At 41.2% G+C, this 27,068-nt stretch overlaps 1 protein-coding gene across 2 annotated transcripts in view; it reads left to right on the forward strand.

The window, feature by feature from the left end:
• golim4a (golgi integral membrane protein 4a) overlaps positions 1-23,197 on the forward strand; it is a 41,088-nt gene extending 17,891 nt beyond the window's left edge. The window contains exons 2-17 of one of the 2 annotated variants that reach the window (XM_080429563.1): positions 1,250-1,324; positions 2,398-2,447; positions 2,543-2,596; positions 3,548-3,698; positions 6,040-6,122; positions 6,838-6,921; positions 9,261-9,440; positions 10,490-10,801; positions 11,685-11,837; positions 11,880-12,145; positions 13,368-13,444; positions 15,440-15,501; positions 16,773-16,988; positions 18,052-18,120; positions 18,915-19,004; positions 20,921-23,197. In XM_080429563.1, coding sequence (XP_080285689.1) covers positions 1,250-1,324; positions 2,398-2,447; positions 2,543-2,596; positions 3,548-3,698; positions 6,040-6,122; positions 6,838-6,921; positions 9,261-9,440; positions 10,490-10,801; positions 11,685-11,837; positions 11,880-12,145; positions 13,368-13,444; positions 15,440-15,501; positions 16,773-16,988; positions 18,052-18,120; positions 18,915-19,004; positions 20,921-21,082 — 2,084 coding nt within the window. In that variant the 3' untranslated portion in view covers positions 21,083-23,197. Of the gene's footprint in view, positions 1-1,249; positions 1,325-2,397; positions 2,448-2,542; positions 2,597-3,547; positions 3,699-6,039; positions 6,123-6,837; positions 6,922-9,260; positions 9,441-10,489; positions 10,802-11,684; positions 12,146-13,367; positions 13,445-15,439; positions 15,502-16,772; positions 16,989-18,051; positions 18,121-18,914; positions 19,005-20,920 lie in introns of both variants that reach the window. The other variant, XM_080429562.1, reaches the window with a different exon arrangement.
• The last annotated feature ends 3,871 nt before the right edge of the window (positions 23,198-27,068 follow it).

A 27,068-nucleotide genomic window follows, 5' to 3' on the forward strand; every position in this document is an offset into this window, starting at 1 on the left:
AGCTCCTAGGGGCGTACAAAATGGTATCATGGAACCAGGTCGGTTCCATTTGTACATACACCTTGTAGGTGTTAAAAGTAAAACACAGGATTCTACAGTGCAGGTTAATATTTTATGGCACACTTATTTATTTTTATTTGTGGCAAATCCCTTGCATTGTACAAGACTTTTAAGTATTTATCAAAACAAAGTATTAGACGTTTTTAGGCCTACTATTTGACGGGTGAGAAATACCACAGCTTTGTGTTGATAGAGGAGCTGTCGCTGTGTGTGTGTGTACATGGTCTGGCTGAATAAATATCCCTATCCTCAGTCACATACTGCACAGGAGAAACGCTGTCAGGCAGAAACCTTGTTTCTCCATATTTTATCTTTTGATGATTTTATACTTTGTTGTACTATAAGGGTCATGAAAAAAATAATAGATTTTAAAAGTTTAGAAAATGTTGGCCTATCATGACTTTCCCACAATGGGGATGCAAGGCTGAACGTGGATAAGTCTGTCCGTGGGTTTTATAAATATTTAACCAGTGAAAAGTTTTAACAAGAGCTTGTGACTAAATAATAACTACACTGGATCCATGACAGGGATTTTGTTTTTTACGTATTTTTTTTAGGCTCACTTCTCGTATGGAGACATGTACGCGTATTATTTAACACATTCCATGCCAGAGTTTAATATCATAATGTACTCACCTGTGCCAGCGATTTATTGTTTTTTTTTTTTTTTTTTTACGTCGCCACAAACAAAGGTAAATCCGTTAAAATCGCGCGTTCAACTGTTTGTAAACACACAGGCGATCCGTCTGAGTCGACCAGTGAAAACCGCTTCGAAATCCGAGCCGCCATCTTGTAGTTACAACGGTTTATGTTAACTAAACAGCGATCAGCGACGAGAAAAACTACAACCGAGAAAATGGCGTTTTAGTGTCAGCTTTAGAATGGAAGCGGATGTGGATAATTCCGTTTCCGGTGGTGCTACAATGAAATGTGGCGTACCGAACGAGGCCTACAATGCAATGTGAACCTGTGAGTGAAAAAAAAAAAAAAAAAGACCAGTTGGCGTAGATCTACGCGACTGGCACGTTGCGCAATTAAGTAGGTTCGCGTAGATATACGCGACTGGCACTCAATGTGTTAATGGCAACTAGATTCTACCAAGCCCCGCCCTGCCTGCCCATGAATCCCAAAGCTTGCATCTCCATCCATTCATTCATTCATTCATTAATCCATCATTGTTTCTTCACAGTTGTATATGAGCATCGCTCCCGGCTGGAGAAGTCTCTACAGAAGGAAAGACTGGAACACAAAAAGGCCAAAGAAGGTAGGAGAAGCCCTATCTGCTCTTTCCGGAGAAAGTTTTCAAACCCTTTGTGCCCGAGGCACACCGAAGGGCAGGTCAAAGTCTCAAGGCACATCTGTATTCACTGTTCTTAGTGAAAGTAGCCGATCTGCAAGCTCACAGCGCACCACCATGCAACGTCTTTTGATTTTGCAGATCGGCTACTTTAGTTATTTCTGAAAATCTATGAAAGAAAATGTTATTTGCCTATATTACATTTAGGGACGCTAGGTTGAAAGTGGTTAAAATATTGTTTTAGGGTACAGAATTTGCCTCTGTATTGGGAAATGATTGCACAAAAGTACTGATCTAGTAAATTAAAAAATATATATTCATACATGCGTTTTTGTATAGTTTTATATTGCAATAAATTGTCACAACATTCCCAAGGCACACCTAGACGTGTCTCACAGTACACCGAACCACTGGTTGTGAGCTTGTAGAGTCTATTGATCTATTATTTTGATTGGCCCATTGGTGTGCCTTGGACACAAAAAGTCGTCAAGCACTGATGTAGAGCCAGTGGTGTAAAGTAACTAAGTACATGTACTCAAGTACTGTACTTAAGTACCATTTTTAGGTACTTTGACTTCTCTGGAGTATTTCCTATATTTGTCTATACTTTTACTTCTACTCCACTACATCTCAGAGGCAAATATTGTACTTTTACTCCACTACAATTATTTGAAAACTTTAGTTACTAGTTACTTTGCTGATATAAATTATTACATTATAAAACCTACATGAACCACTTTAGCCCTATTTTTATACAAGCTCACAACGTGTCGCTTCGCGAGGCGTTGTGAGCTTGTAGATCTGCTATTTTCAAACATTTTAGTGCTTTTACTTTTGGTACTTTAAGTACATTTTGATACCAATACTTTTCTACTTTTACTCAAGTAAATTTTGGATTCCAGACTTTTACTTGTAACAGAGTACTTCTACATTGCAGTATTGATACTTTTACTTAAGTAAAACATTTGAATACTTTTTTTCCACCACTGATGTAGAGCATTGATTGGCTGTTGACCTCTGCTCTGACCTCTGTCTTACAGATTACCTGGTGTACAAACTTGAAACTCAACAATCACTGAACAAGGAAAAGGTATTTTGAGGCATTGGTTCTTTCACCACACCCATTTCCTGTGTTTGGAACTATGCAGTGTGTGAGGTTGTAATGGTTTTGTTTTGCTCAAACAGCAAGATGCCGGTGGCAGATTCAACTCTTTACATGTGCAGCACCAGATGCTTAAGGTGAGTTGATCTATCCCTCTGACTCTCTGTGTGAAGTGAAGTTTACAGTGGTACTAAAATGTTGTACTTAAGGAAAAGTATCAATACTGCAATGTAGAAATACTAAGTAAAAGTTTGGAATTCTAAATTTACTTGAGTAAAAGTACAAAAGTATTGGCATAAAAATGGGCTTAAAGTACCAGAAGTAAAAGTACTCATTATGCAGAATGTCCCATTTCATTAAAAAAATATTTTGAAAATAGCAGATCTACAAGCTCACAATGGGTTGCGATGCGACTCATTGTGAGCTTGTAGATCTGCTATTTTCAAATGGCCAAAATATATATAGGGCTGAAGTTCTTAGTGTGTGTTTTGTAATAATAATCAAAAAGAATCTACAATCTACAAAGTAACTAGTAACTCAAGTTTTGAAATAATTGTTGTGGAGTTAAAGTACAATATTTGCCTCTGAGATCCAGTGGAGTAGAAGTAAAAATACTCAAGTAAAGTAAAAAATACCTCAAAACTGTACTTAAGTACAGTTTTGAGGTATTTCACAGCAAGACTAAACTACCAGTGGTGTAAAGTAACTAAGTACATTTACTCAAGTACTGTACAGTACAGTACTTGAGTAAATGTACTTAGTTACTTTACACCACTGGTAGTTTAGTCTTGCTGTGAGCATGTACCGGTACACTATAATCCACTGTGATGGGAACATTTTGTAAATAGCGGATATATATATTAGCTAATTACATTAGTATTCAAAGATTTAGAAAATAGCAGATGCTTGGTAGATCTGCTATTTTTCAAAGTTTTGGAAGTCTTGAAAAATGAGAGATGGGGATCAATTATTAATTGATTATTTTTTATAAATTATTGATAGTTTTAAAGAATAGATCAGTTCGATTAACTGTTGCACCCGTCCCAATGTCCCTCACATTGTTTTGTCAACTACTGTGGCCGCTGTAGAACCAGCATGATGACCTTAAGAAGCAGTTCTATGAGCTGCAGGAGCAGAATCAGGTCCAGGGAGAGGACCACGGGCGAGCCCTGGACGAACACAAGGACCGCTTTGACAAACTGCAGCAGACCAAAGAGACAGAGATCTCCAAACTCAAAGGTATTACTGACACACTATGCTCAAGTTTCTGTTTCAGTTTTTCTCTCTCACTGCCAGAGTATATATATATATATACATTAATAAACTCACCAACTGCCAGAGATTTTCATGTTTTATAACCATTTCAACTGGTCACAGAAAATGTAGATCCATAATGATCGATCGATCCACCGTGTGTGGACACAGACAGGATCTCTGTCCGCTTCCCAGTGGAAAATAATTTCACCCGTGAGGTAACTTCTTTTTGCCGCAGGCACGCTGAAGACACCATCTTTTGACAAAAACGCACATCTTTCCCACCTCCCCAACTGGCCACAGAACATTTACATACATTATAATCGCTTGTAAGACGATTGGTAAACACAAAGAGGACCACTGTTCGTCGTCCAGAGAAGAAAAAAAATTAACCGGAATTGTCGCTCCCTTTGCTATAGAGCAGATTGAATTAACTCAAGTTACAAGGATTTGCAGGAAACCAATAGACAGAAAGAGGATGGAAGCGGAAATCTTCGGATGACGTTATTGAAAGAGTTAAATTGCAATGACAAGAGTTAAATGGCTTTTAGAGCATCTGCAAGTGATATGGTTTTGGTTAAAACAAAAAAAAATTTTTTGAAAAGTTAAAGCTCTATAATATATACTGAATCTGATAGTAATCTTCGCTATTGAGTGTTTGTTCAGTAGCAGGGGTTGTCCCCGTCTCTCCAGCTCTTTAACCCATTAAGACCTGGGACGCATCTGTGTCATTTTTAGATTTGAGCTAAAAAGCATTATTTTACACTTTGTCTATTCAAAAAGAGCAGATCTACAAGCTCATAGCGCTGCACCGAGTGCCGCGCTACGAGCTTGTAGATCTGCTATTTTTGAAAAATCGAGAAAATATGTGCAAACCTTTGAATATGTATATTTTTAAAGCGAACATTTGTAACACAAGTCTTTGAACATGTATATTTTTAAAGCGAACATTTGTAACACAAATCTTTGCTTCTGGGGGTACCTGGAACAACATATTTTGAGATGGGGGTCCGTGGCCAAATACATATACATTTTGGGGTCCTTGAAGTGAAAAAGTTTGAGAACCACTGACATAGCAACATACGTTTTTTCAAAAAACTGTTAGGATTTAGAAGACATTTTGGAGAATCAGAAACTCAGGTCTTAATGGGTTAATAACAGAAAATACATTTTCAGGTGAGTTGCCAGTTTCACCCAGTCAGGAGAGAATACTTATTTATCAGCTTGAATTTTATACAGTAGAATTTTCCAGTTCCAATTTTGTCTAGTCTTTGTGTCATCACTTACAATTTATGAGGTCTCTCTCCTGATTGGATACAATTGGTATCCCAACCTGGAAATGCATTTTCTTTTTTTACTAAAAAGCCTGAGAGACAGGGAGACCTCTGTTACTGAACAAACATTCTACAACAATCAGAATATAGAGCTATTTAACACTTATTTCAACAAAAGAACATCACTTTCTGCACCATTGAGATCGCAAATTTGCTTCTTGACTTTTAGCTGTCACCTCGGGTTAAGACAGACTGGATTCAACACAACAGAGGTTCCAATACAATCCTGTTTACTGTCTAAACATGAGCTGTCATGCGCACGTTTACACAGGATCACAAGCACGCATACACACTTGTATGTACGGCTGGGCAATTAGCTGGAAATGTATCGAAACCGATATTTATATCTGGTTTAGGGAAAAATTGTTCATTATCATAAGCGAGGAAAAGGTTTGAAATAATTGTGTTGAAATCATATTGCCCAACCCTACTTGCATGTACTGTATTTGTATAATGTGTACATATCAGTATATGTAATTCAATGATACACACTGTAGTTACTTACACACACGGACACAAACAGTGTACATAACATGAGTCATCATGACTATCATTCATTTCCAAAGTCTACTACAAAGTTAGACTTTTTTTACTTTGTCTCCATCTTCTGACTTTCAACTAATACTGCAGGTTTAAACGCATGTCCAATGTTCTTGAAGAACAGTTTTTTTTAAAGATTACAGTAAAACTTGTTATATCTTAATGGTCTGGAAATGCCTTTTTTTCGCCTAGAACTGTGTGGCCTTTCCTTGTCTAAAATGATTTATTTGATTGATGTTGTATAATGTATTGATATCAAATACATTATTTCCCCATACTGAATGATAGAAAATTTTATTTTTTTATTACATTACATTGTTAGGGGTTATAATGCTGGCTATAAAAGAACAACAAACTAAATATGTCCACATGCACAGCAGAAAACAATAAATAACCCGTCCTTTATATGTGCAGTTTTAATGTTTGTATGCTTCATGTTTTTCTAACTGTAGATCATTCATATAACCTGAGAGAGGAGAACAAGCAGCTAAGAAAGGCCCACCAGGACATTCATGTGCAGCTACAGGATGCAAGGGTGGGTCATACATTTGGATCACTTCAACAAACATCCATTTTAATGTTATGCTTTTATGTTGTTTTGTTAACCACTATTAACCTGGCATGCCTATTTTGGGCATGTCATTATAGTCAAAATGTTTACAAAAACACCCGAACTACAAAGCAACGTGTTGTGAACTGTTTGTGTTTTGAGATATTTTTGCCGCATGGCACCATTATACAAAGTATGAAATGAGGCTTAAGTGGTTAAATTGTGTTGTGATCATGTGTGTCTGTTTGTTAGTTTTTTTGTGTCACTGTCAGAAAGATAACTTGGACAGTTTTAATGTGATTTGCAAGAGTCAAGGACAGCTTTAATGTGATTTGCAAGAGTCACATTGCAAAGTCAAAGTATAGCCCCGTGCTTCCCCATGTGCAAGTACATTTCTAGTTTAATTCAGCTGTCACATCAAATTGTAATTATATTAGCAGTAAAAATTTGCAGAAATAGCTGAAATGTTCATACATTTTCCAAAAATAGCTGAAATAGCTGATCTACAAGCTTACAGCGCGTTAGCTATTTTTGCTATTTTTGGATTTAAAAATTATATTAGCAGTAAACATGATGCTTGATTGAGCAAGTTAAACAATGTCAATTTGAAGAGTCAATAAACTGTAACAGATTTGAAGTCCTATGAAAATATTTTCTAAGTAAAATAAGCACTTTTTGTTTGGTTGCATTTTCTGTGCAGATTCAGCATCAGGACCTGAAGACAGCCCACGACCAGCTTGCACTGACCTTGGAGGACCACAAGAGTGCGCTGGCAGCAGCTCAGGTACGTCCACACAGCATACAGGGGGAAACCACCCCACCGTCTAGTCTACAGCAGCACTACTTATCAATTCCCAACTGAACCATTCTCCACCATCTTTTGTCATTTTCTTTGTTGATTATTGTAAGTGGGGGAGAAAACAAATTTAACCCATTAAGACCGGGAACGCATCTGTAATTTTTAGATTTCTTTGGCTATTCAAAAGTAGCAGCTCTACAAGCTCATAGCGAGGCACTCGGTGCCGCGCCATGAGCTTGTAGATCTGCAATTTTGGGGGAAAATCTTGGACATTTTGTGCAAATCTTTGAATACATATAATTTTTAAGCGAACATTTGTAACTCAACTCTTTGCTTCTGGGGGATTCTACAAATGTCTTCAAAATCCTAACAGTTTTTTGAAAAAAGGTATGTTGCTATATATGTGGTGGTTCTCAAACCTTTTCATGTCAAGGACCCCCAAAATGATATGTATTTGTCCAGGGAGGGACCCCCCAGAAGTTCTAAGATGAGTTAAAAATGTTCGCTTAAAAAAATCTATATTCAAAGATTTGCAAAAATAGCAGATATACAAGCTCATAGTGCGGCACTCGGTACCGCGCTATATATGAGCTTGTAGGTCTGCTATTTTTGTCTCCAAAAGAGAGAAAAAAAATATTGGTTGGATTGGCGTGCCTAATCCCCATAAGGAAAGAAAAAAAGATGTTGTGTTGCTGGTGGGTAATTAGAATGGACGTGGCTGTCTCTCCTTGAGACTGACCTTTCCACACACACACACTCAATCGTTTTCTCTGGTGTACAGCACTGCTCTTCATCTCTCTCTCTCTCTGTCTGTCTCTCTCCCTCTGTCATTCTTGCACTTTGTCTTTCTCTCTCTCTCTCTCTCTCAGTTTCTTTCGGTTTCTCCCACCTCGGCCAATTTCCTTCTTTATGGAGCGCCCTGCCTTCCGTCAGGCAGACAGACAGACATGCACAGTGCACACGCCCTCAGACACATCTCTTTCCTCCTCCCCAGGGGTGCTGACTGAGTTTAGTCAGGGCTGTCATAGTGATACATCTAAGACAATTTGTTGCTGTCCGGCAGAAACCTTGTATCCGTATTTCTATTTCAATTTTTGTAATGTTTGTTTCCGTAAATGAACGCCCTACTTCGTCATACTGCAGTGGCACACAAAAATAGCTGACCTACAAGCTCACAAGCTGTGGCATTGTGACGCGCTGTGAGCTTGTAGATCTGCCATTTGCGCTATCAAAAGTGAAAGTGTCTGTGGGGTTTATATAAATATTGAACCAGTGAATAGTATTAACAAGCGCCTGTGACTGAATAATAACTACATTAAGAACACAGGTTCTTTTTTCCAACTCCTGCAAATCAACCGCTTTGGACATACGAGGTTTCCACTCGACAGCGAGTGGAAACTGCAAGCCATTCAAGTGGAAAGAGGCTTGGTGTTCTTTATCACTCTGCTCTCCGCTTTGATGCAGATGCTGCTTTTAAAACACACCAACTGCGCTCTATATTCCTCTGTGAACTGGCCATCTTTACACACCCGTCGTGATATTAATTTGTTCATGATCATGTACACCACATCACCGGTTTGTCCCCCTCATTTGTGTCATGTGTTGCATACCCCATGTGTTGTGTACAATAGTGGTTCTCAAAGTGGGGTCCGGGGACCCCTAGGGGTCCTTGAGGGAGTTCCAGGGGGTCCCCAGCTAAATGATAGTTAGGAACCAAATGAACCCTTGTGGGTCTGTAACTCTGAGAGTGTACAAATGGAACCAAATGGACCCGTTAGGGTCCATTTGTGACATTGATTGTACAAATTGATTGTGACATTGATTGTACAAATGGACCCGTAATTTGTTCTCTCTCAGAGTTCTGGGGTTCCTTGGCCTAATGCATCCCAAGCCACTGGACTAGAACGACTTGCAAAATACTTTTATGGCTAAATCAGTAGACTGTATTGGACATGCTGGTGTGTTGCAGACACTTAGCTGACAGACAGCCTTACTTTTTTTTCCTTCTTGCTTTTTCCTGCTTGCTGCTACTGTTTCTGATATGTGTGTGTGTGTGTGTGTATGCAGTCTTGTTGTTGCATTGCCTAACTTGGTTTTGATTTTCTTTGTTTGTTTTTTGCCCCATCCCCTCTTCGCCAAAAGGCCTTGCCTTTTGACAGACCACCATTGTAAAAAAGAATGTTCTTAATGACTTGCCTGTTTAGAAGAGTTTTGCATGAAAGCCTTCATGCTTTTGAGTCAGTTGCGTAAAAATAATAATAATAGCTAAAATACGTTAGTCGTAACTGTACTTTGACAACGTTGTGTGTTTGTTTCACCACCAGATGCAGGTAGATGAGTACAAACGCCTCAGGGAGACTCTGAACAGGATGCCCAGCTTGGGACACGGCCAGCAGCCTCAGGTTGCAGCGGTGGCGGCTGAGTCCCATGTCCAGCCTGCCCCGCTGTTGACTGAACCACACACAGAGGAACACCCACATGAGGACCAGGACGCCCAGTCCAGGGTAATGTGGCAGTCTTGGATTAGTTTCCATTAGGGCTGAAACTATCGATTACTGTATTTTCTTAGCCATTATTTTAGTGATTACTTCTCCGATTTATTGAATAATCGAGAAGCGCATTTTTTTATTAAGCATGTTTATATTTCAACGAATTAACCACTTAAGCATTATTTTATACTTCGTCTCGCAACGTTGTAATGCAAAAATAGTGAAAAGAGACGGTCTACAAGCTCACAAAAAATGGCATTTTTTTCAGATGGGGGTCTGCAGTCAAAAAATCGTTACAATAATCCTCCTTCCTCCTTTTTTTTCTTTTTTTTTATCAATAATTCCCCAAAACTCTGTCTGTCCCCAAAATCTCTTCTGCCCTGTTCTCCTCAGTGGTTGGAGCAATGTATCTGTATTTTCACACGGCCATTGACCGTTAGCATCTGCACGGAACAGTGACGCCCGCTTTTCACTTTCCCCAAATGTATGCTGTTAATTAGCGTTTTTATGTAAAAGAATTCGGGCTATGGGAGCTATCGTCGGCATGCTTACAGCCGTCGCCTATTTGGGACTATTGCTGTACAGCACAGCACATCACCCAAAGTCTGTTAATACTTTGACTGCACACATCCCCAGGCATGGACTAGTACATATTAATGTGCGGGTCCCTGACATGGTCAAAGTTTTGGCACACAATCCTCTCTTAACCCATTCAATCCGGGGGGGGAATGCATCTCTGTCACTTTCGATTTCTTTGGCTATTCAAAAATAGCAGATCTACAAGCTCATAGCGCGGCACCGAGTGCCGCGCTATGAGCTTGCTTCTGGGGGTCCCTGGAACAAAATATTTTACAAATGTTCACTTTAAAAGATATATATTCCAAGATTTGCACAAATGTTCAAGATTTTTCAAAAATAGCAGATCTACAAGCTCATAGCGCGGCACTCTCTGAGCTTGTATGAGATCTGCTATTTTTGAATAGCCAAAGACATCTTAAAATGACACAAACGATGCTTCCCCGGTCTTAAAGAGTTAAACGTTCCAACGTTCCTCTGCTCCGCAGCTGGACCTCCAGGAGGAGGAGGTGCACGGCCAGTCAGAAGTCCATTCCCACCCCGTGGTGTCCCAGGACGCCTTGCCAGAAGAGAAGGAGGTGGTGGAGGAGGAGGAGGAGGAGGTGGACAGAGAGGGAGACGCGGAGCGGAAGAGGGAGCTGGCGGAGGAGGAGATGGCCCAGGCGGGGAAGCCTCAGAAGCTGGAGGAGGAGGATCCGGACCAGCCGCACGGCGAAGAGGAGGAGGAGGAGGAGCCCGAGGCGGAGCCGGAACGGCCGGACGAGAACGCTCTGGACCGCCAGAGACGCCAGCCTCAACCGGTCAGAACTGGTTTTGGGGAATTTGTTGTAGAACTGGTTGTATGGAACGCATCTGTGTCATTTTAGATTTCTTTGGCTATTCAAAAATAGCAGATATACAAGCTCATGAGATCTGCTATTTTTGGAAAAATATATATTTTTTTAAACTTATGTTGCTATATATCAGTGGTTCTCAGACTTTCACATGTCGAGGACCCCCACAATGATATGTATTTGGCCGCGGACCCCCATCTCAAAATATTTAGTTCCAGGGACCCCCAGAAGCAAAGATTTGAGTTGCAAATGTAAAAAATATATACATTCAAAGATTTGCATACATTTTCATGATTTTTCCAAAAATAGCCAAAGAAATCTAAAATGACAGAGATGCGTTCCCGGATTGAACGGATACCAGTGGTTCTCAAAGTGGGGTCCGGGGGTCCCCAGCTAAATTATTGATAGTTAGGAAACCAAATGGACCCCTACAGCTCTGTAACTCTGCAGAGTTATGGTGGCCTAATGCATTACCAAAGTAGGCATCCTTGAATTTCTAAAGGTTGAGAATCACTGCTGTGAGACTATTTTTCATTTTAGTTAAATTGGTGTTTTTAAAATTGTGCCAGAATTAGATCAGAGGTAGTTCCTAGTTCCTAGTTCCTATACACCCGAACGTGGATACATTTAATGAAATAATTTTCATGTTGACGTCTTTGATCAACACTCAATGTGTTATTCTATTCATGTTGTAATCTACATCATCACAGACAGTAATTGAGTTAATCGTCCCAAAGAGAGATCGCAACATTCCACTGTGTTTACCTTTCAAATTAACACCAGCTGCTGTTTTTTTCCATCAGTTCGTTTTCCATCTGTTCATCTTCCCTTTTTTCGGATCCCCATGCAGGCGGAGCAGCGCCACGAGGCCCAGCTGCGTCAGGAGGCCCAGCAGCCGCACCCGGGGGCCCACCTGCGTCAGGAAGCCCAGCAGCCGCACCCGGCGGCCCAGCTGCGTCAGGAGGCCCAGCAGCCGCACCCGGGGGCCCGGCTGCGCCAGGAGGCCCAGCAGCCGCGCCAGGAGGCCCAGCAGCCGCGCCAGGAGGCCCAGCTGCAGCAGCGCGATGCCCACGTCCAGGTGAGGGAGCGCGTGAAATCGCCGTACGAGCAGCAGCAGGAACAGCAGCGCCTGGAGGTCCAGAGGGCCCTGGAGCGCAGGCAGCTCCAGCTCCGTCAGGAGAGCCTGCAGGCCCAGAGGCAGAAGGAGCAGAGGGAGAGGGAGCTGCGACTGAAGGAGGAGCAGGAGAGAGAGGAGCAGCACCACAGGGAGCTGGACAGGAGGGAGCAGCTGCTGAGAGAGGAGCAACTTAGGTCAGGCCGCTGACTGTGCATGCAAAACACTGTGTGTGTGTGTGTGTGTGTGTGTGTGTGTGTGTGTGTGTGTGTGTGTGTGTGTGTGTGTGTGTGTGTGTGTGTGTGTGTGTGTGTGTGTGTGTGTGTGTGTGTGTGTGTGTGTCAACACTATTTAAATAAACATTAACAACAATAAATATATTACCACCCGCATTTGTCGTTGCCTGATCCAGGAGATCAGGCTGATGCTGCCTGTCTGATATAATAATGGATAATAATTCCTGGAGAAGGCTATTTGTAAAACGTTTCATATTTTCGCCTATGATTAAATTTTTTAATTGCTAATTATTGACTAATAATTAACTTTTTTAATGAAGAGCTTGTGATTAATAGTAACTACAGTGGATCCATTGGAACAACGGTTCTTATTTCCATTTCCTAACGGCTTTGAACATACTGTAGCAAGAGTTCATTTTAGATTTCTTTGGTTATTAAAAAATGGCAGATATACAAGCTCATAGCGAGTGCCGCGTATAGTTCTCAAATTCTGCCCGTACCCGACCCGACCCGACGTCTTCGGGCTGGGCCAAGCCCAAAATCTATGCCAATTAGTCGGGCCGGGCCGAGCCTCGGGTTCCGTGAAGAAGGGGGAAAAAATGATGCTATTGGTTGTGTAGCTTGTCAATCAAATCATCACATCACATCATTTACCAAAACGCATATCATGGTGATTGAAAGAAGACTTTAAACTAGCGACTGGGAGCATATAGTATTTATGACAATGTTTATTAACCCATTAAGACCTGGAACGCATCTGTGTCACTTTCTTTGGCTATTCAAAAATAGCAGATATACAAGCTCGGTGCCGCGCTATGAGCTTGTAGATCTGCTATTTTTGAAAAATATTGAAAACATTTTTTTTGATTTTTTTTTCAAAAAACTGTTAGGATTTAGAAAACATTTTTAAGAATCGCCTCAGGTCTTAATGGGTTAATGTAATACAATCAAGTTTAAAGTTCGGCAAAAACCCATCCGCTTGATTGGAGAGTAATTCTTTCTGACACCAGCAGGGGTGAAACAGCGAGACTACAGGCCATTCATATGAACTGTCACTTCCTATACAGCCTCAATTTACAACTCAGAAGCTGGCCCCTTGTCCTTGGCATGAAAAAGTGTGAGAACCACTGTGTGCTTGAGTGTCTGACTGTCTACCGTTTGTCATCACTGGGTGTGTGTGAAGGAAGAAGAAGGAGTACGAGAACATGGACAACGACATCGTCCAGGGAGAGGACGACAACCGCATCGACGATGAGGACGGTGAGGAAGGGGACACCTCTGTTAACGCTGACTTTCAGCCTCACCCAGTTGATGGCTGCTCAGACGGTCATGATGAGCATGATGTCTCTGTTCGGTGGAAACCTCATTATAATCTTGTTACTTTTCAGGATTCAAATGAAAAATAGCAAAAGTAGTAGATCTACAAGCTGCGCCACGTTTTGACCTTGTGGATCTGCTACTTTTGATGTTTAATGTGTGACGCTGTAGTGTGGTCCAGTAGGGCGTTAACTTACTAAATTCACTGATGTCAGGACGGCAGAGTCACTGTTGTCAGGACAGCAGAGTCACTGATGTCAGGACAGCAGAGTCACTGATGTCAGGACAGCAGAGTCACTGTTGTCAGGACAGTAGAGTCACTGATGTCAGGACAGCAGAGTCACTGTTGTCAGGACAGCAGAGTCACTGATGTCAGGACAGCAGAGTCACTGATGTCAGGACAGCAGAGTCACTGATGTCAGGACAGCAGAGTCACTGTTGTCAGGACAGCAGAGTCACTGATGTCAGGACGGCAGTCACTGATGTCAGGACAGCAGAGTCACTGATGTCAGGACGGCAGAGACACTGATGTCAGGACAGCAGAGTCACTGATGTCAGGACGGCAGAGACACTGATGTCAGGACGGCAGAGTCACTGTTGTCAGGACAGCAGAGTCACTGATGTCAGGACAGCAGAGTCACTGATGTCAGGACAGCAGAGTCACTGATGTCAGGACAGCAGAGTCACTGTTGTCAGGACAGCAGAGTCACTGATGTCAGGACGGCAGTCACTGATGTCAGGACAGCAGAGTCACTGATGTCAGGACAGCAGAGTCACTGATGTCAGGACAGCAGAGTCACTGCCCAGCTTTGGCCGCAGACTGAAAACCCACCTCTTCAGGAAACACTACCCTTCCTCTTCGCCTGGCCTACTTGTTAACTAGTTGTACAAACTCTTGTTTTATTGGATCTTGTTTATTCGATACACTTATTTGTTTTAGCTCTCTTGCTCATTTGATTTTCCTATTTGTCTCATCTGTTTAAGAAAGTAGGTAGCTGATATATTGCACTTTTACCTTAGTTTTAAAAGAGAATGCACTTAATACTTCTGGTGATTAGTAGTTTTCGTTCCCTACCTATGTTGAATGCACTTATTGTAAGTTGCTTTGGATAAAAGCGTCTGCTAAAGGACTGTAATGTAATGTAATGTACCAGACAGCCTCTCTACTGCCCTCTAAGGAAGGAAGTTGGAATGACAAGCATCAAAGACTAATGCCATTTTAACCACTTTAACACAACGTCACCTTGCTAAACTAATGGCCGAAGTAATTTTTTGAGGAAAATGATATTTTTGCATAAGTCAGCTCCTGTGTGACTTAGGCCAAAATAGGCAATTTTTTGGGCCGAAGTCACATGGTTTTGTGACTTATGCCAAATTATTTACTGATTTAGGCCATTAATATATATATTTTTGGCCTAAGTCAGATTTAATCCTATTTAAACCTATTTAAATCTCTTATGTTACATAACTGACAGACAGTGTTATTTCTATTTAAATAGTCATAATTTGTTATAAACATTTTGGGTGAAATGATTAAGAAATATGATATAGTTTTGGATCAGTTTTTTTTTTCCTGAAAAACAAAAAAAAATGACATAGGCCATTAGTTTAGCAAGGCGACGACAATATACATCGGCTATTTGTGAATAGCCGATCTACAAGCTCACAGTGCGGCCATCGCGACGCACTGTGAGCTTGTAGATCTGCTATTTTCAAAACATTGTGAAAGAATGTAAAAAAAAATAAGAATATATAAACATTGTAGCAACACAAATCGTGCATGGGGGGGTCCCTGGAACAAAATATTTTCGTATGGGTGTCCACAGCCAAATACATATTAATTTGGGGATCCATGAAAAGTTTGAGGACTACTAGTCCTGGTGCCATTTTGAGACCGTATTAATGTGTGTGTGTGTGTGCGTGTGTCCTTGTCAACAGAGAGAGATCCTCATGGGGAGGAAGAGGAGAAGCATGATGAAGAGGATAATAGAGTGCCACAGGTATATCCATCCACCCGTCCATTCATCCATCCCTCCATGTCCATCCAGCATGTCATCCTTACTGTCATCTCAGTTTTGTTAATTTGTAAATTTCAGTAATAATATTACAGTTACCCTTCCCCAAAAAGTAACTTGTTACAATTTTCATTCCCCATTGAAGCTAAAATAAACTAAAAGAAGCTCACAGTGCATCACGCCGTGACACATTGTGAAGCTTGTCTATCAGCTGTACTGTACAACTAAGTAAATCAGACACGCTGTGAACTCTTGTTGATCCAAGAAAGCTTTTGTGTCCTGCAGTTGAAATACTTTCTTCAGCTCAACTTCCATTGGAGTGTATTCCTTGTCTAGATAACTTGCAAGTGTTTTGTTTTGTTTTACCTGGGCAATGTGTCCTTCTATTAACCCAGAGTGCCGCGCTACGAGCTTGTAGATCTGCTATTTTTGAAAAATATTGAAAATTGGTTCAAATCTGACACATAGTAATACATAATTTTATTGAGAACGAACCCAACTCTGTTCATCCATCCATCTAGCCATTTATCCACCTAAACGTACTTCCGTCCGTCCATTCATCCACCCATCTAATCAACCCCTTCAACCATTCACACATCCCTTCATCTCTCACTACATATCACCCTTCATTCATGCACACATCCCTTCATCTCTCACTACATATCACCTTTCATCCATTCATGCACGCATCCCTTCATCTCTCACTACATATCACCCTTCATCCATTCACACTGCCCTGTATCTCTCACTGCATATCACTGTTGATTTTGACAGCAAATTTTGGTTTTCTTTTAGTCATAGTCTTTTGAATAAAATTCAAGCTTGTAGGTCGGCTATTTTTAGAGCGCAACACCTGAGCGCATAACAAACATAAAATGACTTGTCTTAGTTCTACTGGAGTCCCCCCCCTAAATAAAATGACTTGTCTTAGTTCTACTGGAGTCCCCCCCTATTTTTTGTCTAGTTTTTATTTGTTGACCAAATTGTCAATATATTTAGTCTTAGTTTTAGTCATCATAGTTTAGTTTTTATTTAGTTTTTATTTAGTTTTTATTTAGTTTTTATTTAGTTTTCTTCAGTGAAAAAAGGTAGTCGACGAACATTTTTTTGTCATAGTTTTAGTCGACGAAATCAACACTGCTACATATCACCCCTTCATCCAGTCACAAAGTCCCTTATCTCTCACTACATTTCCAGTCCAAACTATTTCAACTCTTCACCACTGCTATGTTCCACTTCCTCCCCCCGGCCTGTAGGCGGCAGCAGAGGGCGAGGTGGATCCCGAGGACGACCCCAACAACCAGGGAGAGGACGAGTTCGAGGAGGCCGAGGACCAGCGGCCCCAGCACCGGGTGCGAGGCGAGGAGGAGGAGCAGGAGGAGGAGGAGGAGGAGAAGGAGCCGGCCAAGCACACAGACGGAGCTGCGCACGCAGCAGACCCTCATAAGCCTGCTGTGGAGGAAGAGCTAGTGGTGAGAAGGAACATAGAGCTGTATAACAGTCATTCTCTTTTTTTTTCATTTCAAGGATCCCCAGTCAGTGGTGTAAAGTAATTAAGTAAATTTACTCAAGTACTGTACTTAAGTACAATTTTGAGGTACTTTTTCTTTACTGGAGTATTTCCAATTGTCTACTTTTACTTCTACTCCACTACATCTCGATCTCAGAGCCAAATATTGTACTTTTACTCCACTACAATTATTTGAAAACTTTAGTTACTAGTTACTTTGCAGATATAAATGATTACATTATAAAACAGACATTAACCACTATAGCCATGTTTCATACATAGGCTATTTGAAAATAGCCGATCTACAATGCGACGCGTTGTGAGCTTGTAGATCTCCTATTTTCAAACATTTTAGTACTTTTACTTTTGGTACTTTAAAGACGGGGTGCCGTGATTTTCAGTGATTCCCCCCCCCCCTAAAACATAATCATCAGGTATTATGGTTATACTAGGAGGAAGATTTTTTTCAAAAAAGTGTACAGAAATTGTTAAAAATATGTTTTTATGTGGACACTCCTCCAGTTCATTAAGTATACCTGGTTCTCACCTTAGCACCTCCTCCACCACCTTAGCACCACCCACCTGTCCTAGTCCCTCCTCCTCCTCATGCCCACACCTGTTGTGTTATGATAATGAGGGGGAGGGTATAATTTTACTGTGTCACTAAAGGGCTGTTTTTCTATTAATTGGCACGTTTGACCCTCAAGGTTTCAGCCTCCAGGTTGAAACTCAAAATAGTCAGAGAAGACATAAAACACCATAAAAACACCACCAGGGGGCTTAATGAAGTTCTATCAACCTCATAGACACATGAAAAACAGAAAAAGTGCAAAACCATGGCACCACCTCTTTAAGTACATTTTGATACCAATACTTTTGTACTTTTACCCAAGTAATTAACTGACCAGCCCATGGATGAGAAACTGGCTAAAAAAGATTGTGTGTGTGTGTGTGTGTGTGTGTGTGTGTGTGTGTGTGTGTGTGTGTGTGTGCGTGTGTGTGTGTGTGTGTGTGCGCGCGCTCAGATGGCTGGGAATCCAGATCAACAGGAAGACACCCTAGATGACCAGTACCAGGAAGAGGGAGAGGATGAGGTCTGCACCTTACACACACACACACACACACACACACACACACACACACACACACACACACACACACACACACACACACACACACACACACACACACACACACAAAGAATGACGTTTGACAAAGTGTGAGTCAGTTCTACCCCCAGAATATCACGTATCATGTACTGTGATCTGTGAACACTTGCATACAGTTGTATTGTAAGAGTGGAACCAAACCGTAACCCTGGAAACACGTCCACCTCTTTTACCATTTTCAATAAATATATAAAACATAGCCGATCTACAACCTCAAAATGCTCATGATGCAATTTGTTCATGTGATCTTGTAGATTGGCTATAATCTTTTTTTCTTAAATTTTTATCCCACGATTTTGTAACCCCATTTTTTTCACCCAGTGCCAATTGCCTATTGTAATCCTGGGCGCTACTCTCCCTCTGCCAGCCCAGGGAGAGCTCTGAACTGAGCTCATGAGCTTCAATGCATGAGGAGCTAGCAAACCGCTTCTTATCACCTGACAGGGGGGAGTTTCCCCGGTAGGAACACGTTATTCCAACCAGTTCCTTTCCCCTCCTTCAGGCGCCCCGGCTGACCAGGGGGAGGCAGTATAGAGACCAGGATTACTGCATGTTTTTTGTGAGGGTACCTACCCTAGGGGACACGGGGAGAACATGCAAACTCCACACAGAAAGGCCCTTTCACCAACCCCTGGATTGGCTATAATAAAAAATTTATGAATAGTGCATAAGTGGATGACTCTTGTTTTCTTTTTTTTGTTGTGTTTGGTGTGTGTTAGGCTCAGGAGGACTTGGCTGGCAGTCCCAAGAGAGAAGAGGAGCTGGAGGAGGAAGGGGAGGAACCTTATAATGAGGAGAATGGAGAACAGGTGAGAGACTAGAGCGCCACCTGGACGCCATAGAATTTGTGTCACAACGATTTCTTCAGGCCCAGATCTTAAAGCCTCAGTGTGTGTGTGTGTGTCAGGGCTGGGCGAAATAGACACAATTTAATTTCACAGTCTTTTTTACCAAATGCTATCAATACTGTGACGATAATATCGTATTGTAACGATGTGCTTTATTTTTTCCCCCAAACATTTTCAAAGATTGTAGATTGACTATTTCAGTATAAAATAGGGCTTTAACGATTAATGCCAGGAAAAGAACAACAATTATGTCAAATCCTAAAATCCCAGGCAATATCTAGTCTCATTATCATAACATACAGTAGATATTGATAGGATATTGATATATTTCCCTGCCTTGTGTGTCTTTTCACCTGTGTCCGTGTGCAAACCATTTGGCCGCGTTGCCATATTGTCCCTGTAACAGTAACCTGGCCAGAGTGTGTGGTAAATGAAGGCTGGATCAGGTGTCTTGGTGTCTAGGTGTCTGGTTACCACCAGAGCCTGCTGATTTACAGGCAGGTCCTACAGCTCAATGGACTGCAAATATATCACAGCTACAGTATGAGAAAAATTGTAATAAAACATCAAGCTAAGCTCTGTAAACTTCACTTTTTTTCCGTGACAGGATTTAAATCCAATGAGCGGTTAGATTTAGCAAACACAGCTCTTCTGTGCCTTTAACTGTTCAGCACGGCCTTGGCTTCTTTCAGGCTTTTATTTTCATGTAATCGCTTGTGTCAAAGCTGCACTATGTAACTTTCCTCTTCTAGCCAATCGATCGATAACCACTTAACTCTTTCCCTGCCAGAATAAATGAATCACCCACTGCCAGCGATTTTTTTATTTTCTTACCTTTTCAAGTAGTCACAGAATATTTATCTCCAGTATGATCGATCCCCTGATGGTTGCTAATCACGAGGGGTTTCACTGTGCTTCCGCAAAAGAAAAAATAAATGTCATCGCGACCCCCCGTTCGCTTGTTATAGGCCGTTGAAAATAGCATGTCTCGTCAAAAATACATAGTAAAACACAGGAGGCGAGATAACAGGCGATTTCCCAAATACGTTAACCAGGAAGTGAATGGAGCAGTAAATCTTGGGATCACTTGATCTCCTGGTTCTGCGTGCATCTGGGGATGAAATGGTCACTCATGTGTTAGCGAAGAGCGCCATCTAGTGGAAACACCCAAAAAAAACGAAGTCGTCAAAATCGTCTGTGGCAGTGTGGGCCTTTGGAAAAAAAGTCATAAAAGTCGTCCTTGGCAGTGAATGGTTTAAGTGCTACATCATACTTCGTTGCACAACGGTGTCGTATGTCACCATATTTGAAAATGTTCTTCATTTCCCTTTACGTTCCGGCTAAAATATTGACCAATTCTTTAGTTGACACATTCCATGCCAGAGTTTAATATCATAATGTACTCACCCACTGCCAGCGATTTACTTATTTTTTATTAATTTTTTCACCTCGCCACAGACCTCGCTAAATACCTTATGATCGAGTGTTCAACTGTCTGTAGACACACAGGGTAGTTGTGTGAGTGGCCCAGAGAAGAAATTTTCAATCGGCGACATTCCATTTTGCAGTAGTATCAGTTTCTAAAACCCGTTTCAAGCAGCGTTCAGCGCGGAGAAAAACAACACTGAGATAATGGCGATTTAACGGAATTTTTAGAGCGGCGGCAGATGGGAACGAAAATCTTCGATTGACGTCATTTCCGTATCCAGGTGTGCTACAATGAAATGTGTCACTGCGAGAGAGAAAAAAAAAAAAGACCACGTCGCGTAGGCTACACGATTGGCACGCTGCGGCTTTATTTAGGTTCGCGTAGATCTACGCGATAACCGGTGCACCCATAAATCCCATTGTGTGTGTGTTTGTCCTGTCTTCATCAGGATGAGGTGAAAGAGGGAGGTGCCAAGAGAGAAGAGGACCATCACAGGAAGGTGGCCCAGAACAATGAGGAAGACAATTACGAGGAGGAGGAAGAGGAGGTGGACGAGGAGGACCCTCACGCACGGGACAAGCCGGGGACCAATCGGAGGGCAGAGATGTGAGATATGGACATGGACCTTGACCAATAGCTGTGCCTTGTTTTTCCCCCCCCCTCCACTCCTCCGCCCTGGCCCCAGAGCCTCCTCCTAACCATGGATTGTGTCATAGGAGTTGAACCAGCAGTCACCTGGATGTCATGGAAGACTGGGGTTATGGGATGGTTCTCCCACAGTGTAGAGGTGGAACTGAAGGACCTCCACTGTGGAAATGGACAGAGTACTTCTGAGAGATATGGGATCTTTTTTTCTTATTCTATTTTTTATTTGTGTTATTTTCACACTCGTCTTGTCTGTCTGTCTGTCTTTGTTTGCCTGTCTGGCTGTCTGTTTTGGTCTAATTGTCCCAACTGCGGACAGTGAAAAAAAGAATGTACTTACAGTTGTGTGTGTGTGTGTGTGTGTGTGTGTGTGTGTGTGTGTGTGTGTGTGTGTGTGTGTGTGTGTGTGTGTGTGTGTGTGTGTGTGTGTGTGTGTGTGTGTGTGTGTGTGTGTGTGTGTGTGTGTGTGTGTGTGTGTGTGTGTGTGCGTGCGTGCGGTACGCGTGGTGCGTGAGTGTAATGAAAACATTTTAAAAGTTGTTTATGTCAGTGTTCAGACATTTTGTTTGTTTTTATGCAAAGTCTTTTCTCGTTCCATTTTGTTTTAGTGGGCATATTTCGTATTATCTCTATAATGTTACTATCAGTAGGATGCTGCATTCCAATCAAACTAGTAATTTTATACGTTATTTATTGTTGATTGTGACAATTCTGACAATCTTGGATGGCAACAGTGATACTTGTTTTTTAAATGTTTTTTTAAATGTCTGAATTACCTGGGTTGGTTACTGCCTGCAGCAACGATGTCTTGAAACTGACATTCAGGAATATTGCCACTGTACATCAGCACACACAATACCAATGAAAAACAGCTCTGTTGTAGTTAGGGCCGGGATATTATATCCACATTGTGATGTGAGACTAGATATCGTCTCGTATTTTGAATATCGTCATAATAACCGTGATATGGCACAAGTGTTGTTTAAATCACTTAAAACCGTATTTTATACTTTGAAAAAAAATGTAATTGTCAGGAATAGCCAAAATAGCTGATCCACAAGCTCACGACGCATCGTGGCGCGTTGTGAGCTTGAAGAAAATTGATATTATAGTAACTACGATATGTCCCATGAATAAGTGCCTATTTAAATTTTGGAAAAAACGCAACACCTACAACTTTTCTCTATCAAGAGTCCAAAGCAGGCGAGCATATAGGAGTTAACCCATTAAGACTGGGAAAGCATCTGTCATTTTCGTTATCTTATACTTTGGCTATTCAAAAATAGCAGATATACTGTACAAGCTCGTAGCTTGTAGATCTGCTATTTTTCTTTAATCATGAAGGTTTGTGCAAATCTTTTAATATATATTTTTCAAAGCAAACATTTGTAACTCAAACAGTTTTTTGAAAAAACTTATGTTGCTATAATCAGTGGTTCTCAAACCTTTTCATGTCAAGGACCCCCAAAATTATATATGTTTGACCGTGGACCCCCATCTCAAAATATGTTGTTCCAGGGACCCCCCCAGAAGCAAAAAAAAATTGCTTTAAAAAATATACATTCAAAGATTTGCACACATTTTCACAATTTTTCAAAAATAGCAGATCTACAAGCTCATTATAGCAGATCTACACGCTCAGATCTACAAGCTCATGAGCTTGTATATCTGCTATTTTTGAATAGCCAAAGTATAAAGTAATGGTTAAAGTGGTTACACAGATGCGTTCCCGGTTTTAATGAAGTTAAGTGTGTCTTGCTCAAGGACACAGAGAGACTCTGCAGTTCCGTGAGCAGAGACCTCAGTGGAGGACAGATACAGTAAGTGCCACAGCAGTTTAATGATGAAATGATGCTCTTGCAATTGATTTCATCAGCTCTGGGAGGAGGAGGAGGAGGAGGAGTTTTCACTCACACCCACATCTTTATTGTTCTGTACAATAGTAATATAAATATACTTGCAATTTTTATATTTTTTCCACCAGTTCTATGTCATACCAAAACAGAGGGAGACTGTATTCAAGTATGTACATGATAGGAAGTTGTGAATGAATAAACACGGTGAAGGTTTTGAAGATTTATGTATCAGTGCTGGGTGTGATTTTGTTCTAGACCACTGCTTCTCAATGTCTGGTCCTAGGACCACCAAGGGTCTTACGGGTCTGTAACTCTTGAGAGTTAAGTGAACCTTTTTAAAAGAAGTCAGTTAAAGATGTAGTTCACCCAAAAAAATACTACATATACCATGAAGCCTTGAATTCATGGCGTTTTTTTTGTTTTTGTTGCATTCCTAAGCCAATAATTTGATGACCGGCAATTGACCTGCATTTAAGTCTCCTACCGGATACTCCACCGGTCAAATTATTGGCTCGGGAATGCACCAAAACCAAAGAATATTCATGAATTCAAGGCTTCATGGGTGAGTAATTGATAGAAAATAATATTTTTTGGGTGAACTACTCCTTTTAATGACAATTAAACCCAAACAATCTCTTTTATAGGGCTTGGTCAATGAGGAAAAGTGGTGGGGCAAAGCTACACCAATGGAAGCAAAGGTTGGGGGTAAGTGAGGAATGATGCGTAACTTGCTAGGTTAGTTCAGGCAGTATATACTCGAGAGGTTACACTGCTCATTACTATGTGAGTGTATACAGTGTCACGCAAGACCCATACGTCATCAGAGTGAATGGCACGCACCCTGTCAACAGAATGACAGGGTAAAATGGTTATTGGTCAGGAAGTACAGGGAAAAACATTCTAGTGCTTGAACAGGAACTAGGATACCAGGCAGACATCAAACCTACTGTAGCATTACATCTGTCCAAACAAAATGCAATCTAAATAACATTCTTAGCATTTGTGGACAAGCAAACGGTACATATTTATTTAAATAATATACATAAAGTGACCCAAGTACCCAACATACTGTAGATCTGCATAGTATAACTCAAAGTGGGGTCCGGGGTTCCATGGTGGTCCCCGACTAAATGACGGGTAACTCGGGAGAGTTATGGGGGGTCCGTTGTCTAATGCATAGTAAAATTGGGGGTCCTTGAAATGTTGACAATCACTGGTATAACTAGCATCTCTATAGGCAACGAGAAGTGATGGAAGGAATGGTGAGGAGTGCTAGGGGATGAGGCAGTCTGACGAGGTGAGTGTTCAGACTGCGGAGGAAAATGGATAGTGATTCTGCAGTGCTGACTGTAGGGGGTTCATTGGGTTCGTTCCACAGCTTGGGAGCCGGGAGGGAGAAGAGTCTACAGGACGCTTTAACCATTATTTTATACTTTGGCTATTCAAAAATAGCAGATCTACAAGCTCATAGCGCGGCACTCAGTGCCCGGCTATGAGCTTGTATATCTGCTATTTTTCAATCGCCAAAGAAATCTAAAATGACACAGATGCGTTCCCGGTCTTAAAGGGTTAAAGCATTGTTCACCGTGTTGAAGGGAAGGGACGAATAGATATCCTGTATTAGCTGTTCTAACTTCTAACTGAAGAAGTATTGTACTCGACTACATTTTGTAGAAGAGGCACAAATTGCTGACGTGGCACGAAACCTCTTTTCCCTCTCAAGGTAAAACTTTGAGAAAGCTTCCTTAAATGAAGAAAAGATGGAACTTTCAAGAGCAACATTGAACTGGAGAGGGATTGGTCGTTAAGAGTGTATTCATGAGAAATGGTTACCTTCAGGATGGGTACATTGGGCCCTTGGCTTTCATTCACTAAGTGATTCTCAAGGACAACCACTTAGTAACTGTTATCAGCGTTGATAGAGCTGTTTTTCCTTATCACCCACACAAAGTACCAGACACTTTCATAAAGGCGACAAAGAAAAGCAGACTCGAACACAGGCAGCCATTGGTTATAACGATTATATTATATCTTTAGCCAGACAGAGAGACTTGGGAAGGTTACAGTATCACAGGTATTGCAGGCATCATCGGTCGTGTCTCTCTGACACATAAATACACAAATTGGCCTGTTATAGCGCCACCATGAGGCTGATTTGAAAACTTTCAAGTGGCATTTCTTCCTCGGCCTAGTGAGAATGCACTTGTGCAAAATTTCATAGAAATCACATGCTGTGTTCATGATTTGAGGCATTTTGTTCAAAACGGAGCACTCTTGAACATTTTTGGAAGCCAATCTTAGCCAATCAGGATGGAATATGAAAAATCTGAAAGACCCGTTTCGTTTAATGACTATAGAGATACTGTGTACCGATTTGGGTGATGTTTGGACAAAATCTGTAGTTGTACTGTAAAAAAAAAGTGTTTTGCAAAAATCCTGGTGGCGTTATAACAGGCCCATGTGAAAAATTTGGGACAGAGCTTTTGCTCTGGCATCCAGGGGGTGTGTGTGCACAATTTCGCTGCGATCCAGCCAACGGTGCCGGAGAGTAGCTGTTCACAGGGTAAACACAGGGAAAAGTTACATACTATGCCTTTAAATATATTCCAAAAAAATGGTAATTGCTACCCAGAATGCAATGCCCAAAGAAGCCCAAAGTATTTCAATCTCTTACTGTTAATTTAAACTCTGAGTGCTACAAATGGTACCAAATGCAGTAATGTGGTTGTACTGGACAGCTCTCTAGTGTGTGTTTACTGTATGAATGTAGAGCATGGTGTGGCTGAAAAAAGAGCGGCCATGCCACACAGCCACAGATGATTAATTCAAAGTCTTTCATTCTATATCTCATGTACTTCCCTAAAGGACTAACACAGACGTTGAAATTCAAATCATGACGAATCGAATAGCCGATAAACTAAAAGGACCAAAAGCAAAAATCTGGACTGGAGGCATTATTTACGCCCAAAGGAGGAGTAAAGAATTCACCGTATATGGGTGGTGGAAAAAGTACTCAAATGTTTTACTTAAGTAAAAGTATCAATACTGCAATGTAGAAGTACTCTGTTACAAGTAAAAGTCCGGAATTCTAAATTTACTTGAGTAAAAGTACAAAAGTATTGGCATCAAAATGTACTTAAAGTACCAAAAGTAAAAGTACAAAAATGTTTGAAAATAGCCGATCTACAAGCTCACAACGCGTCGCAAAGCGACGCGTTGTGAGCTTGTAGATCTGCTATTTTCAAATAGCCTATGTATAAAATAGTGCTAAAGCGGTTAATGCGGTATGTTTCATAATATCATAATTCATATCTGAAGAGTAACTAGTAACTAAAGTTTTCAAATAATTGTAGTGGAGTAAAAGTACAATATTTGCCTCTGAAATGTAGTGGAGTAGAAGTAAAAGTATTGGAAATTGGAAATACTCAAGTAAAGTACAAATACCTCAAAATTGTACTTAAGTACAGTACTTAAGTAAATGTACTTAGTTACTTTCCACCACTGTATATGGGCATAGTGGCCTTTTCAACGAGGTCCCCCCCACGGTATGAGGCGCAGACCCGCTGCTTCAGGGACTATCTATCTACCCCACTGAACTCCAGCTGCTCCCTGATGCAGATCCACAAAGGATGAAGCTGAGGGCATAATTTTGGATGGAATAGTTAGTCTTTATTGTGGCCAACCAGCTGCACACAAACGCCAACACAAACCAACTCAAAATGAATGGGAGAGAGGGGGTCATGGTGTCAATCCAGGGCAGTGGTTCTCAACCTTTTCCTGGAATAGGGCCCGCTTGAAAATCTCAAAAGCATGCATTTCAGAGCTTTGTTTATTTTAATGGTCAATCAAAACGATTGTGTTCCGGCTTGGATCAATGGAACGAACATAGTAGTATACTTATACATACATTCCTATTTATTGGTATCACAAAGAAAACTTTTTTGTTCCCCAAGTTTTAAAGAAAACATACTGTGACATTATTCTTTTATATTAATGTTAAATTATCATCTTGTCTGTTTTTGGCATTATTTGGGGGCCCACTTGCAATACCCTCGTGGCCCACCAGTGGGCCCCGGCCCATAGGTTGAGATGCAC

Source organism: Gymnoscopelus braueri (genome assembly GCF_963280865.1).
Source record: "Gymnoscopelus braueri genome assembly, chromosome: 5".
Classification (NCBI taxonomy): domain Eukaryota; kingdom Metazoa; phylum Chordata; class Actinopteri; order Myctophiformes; family Myctophidae; genus Gymnoscopelus; species Gymnoscopelus braueri.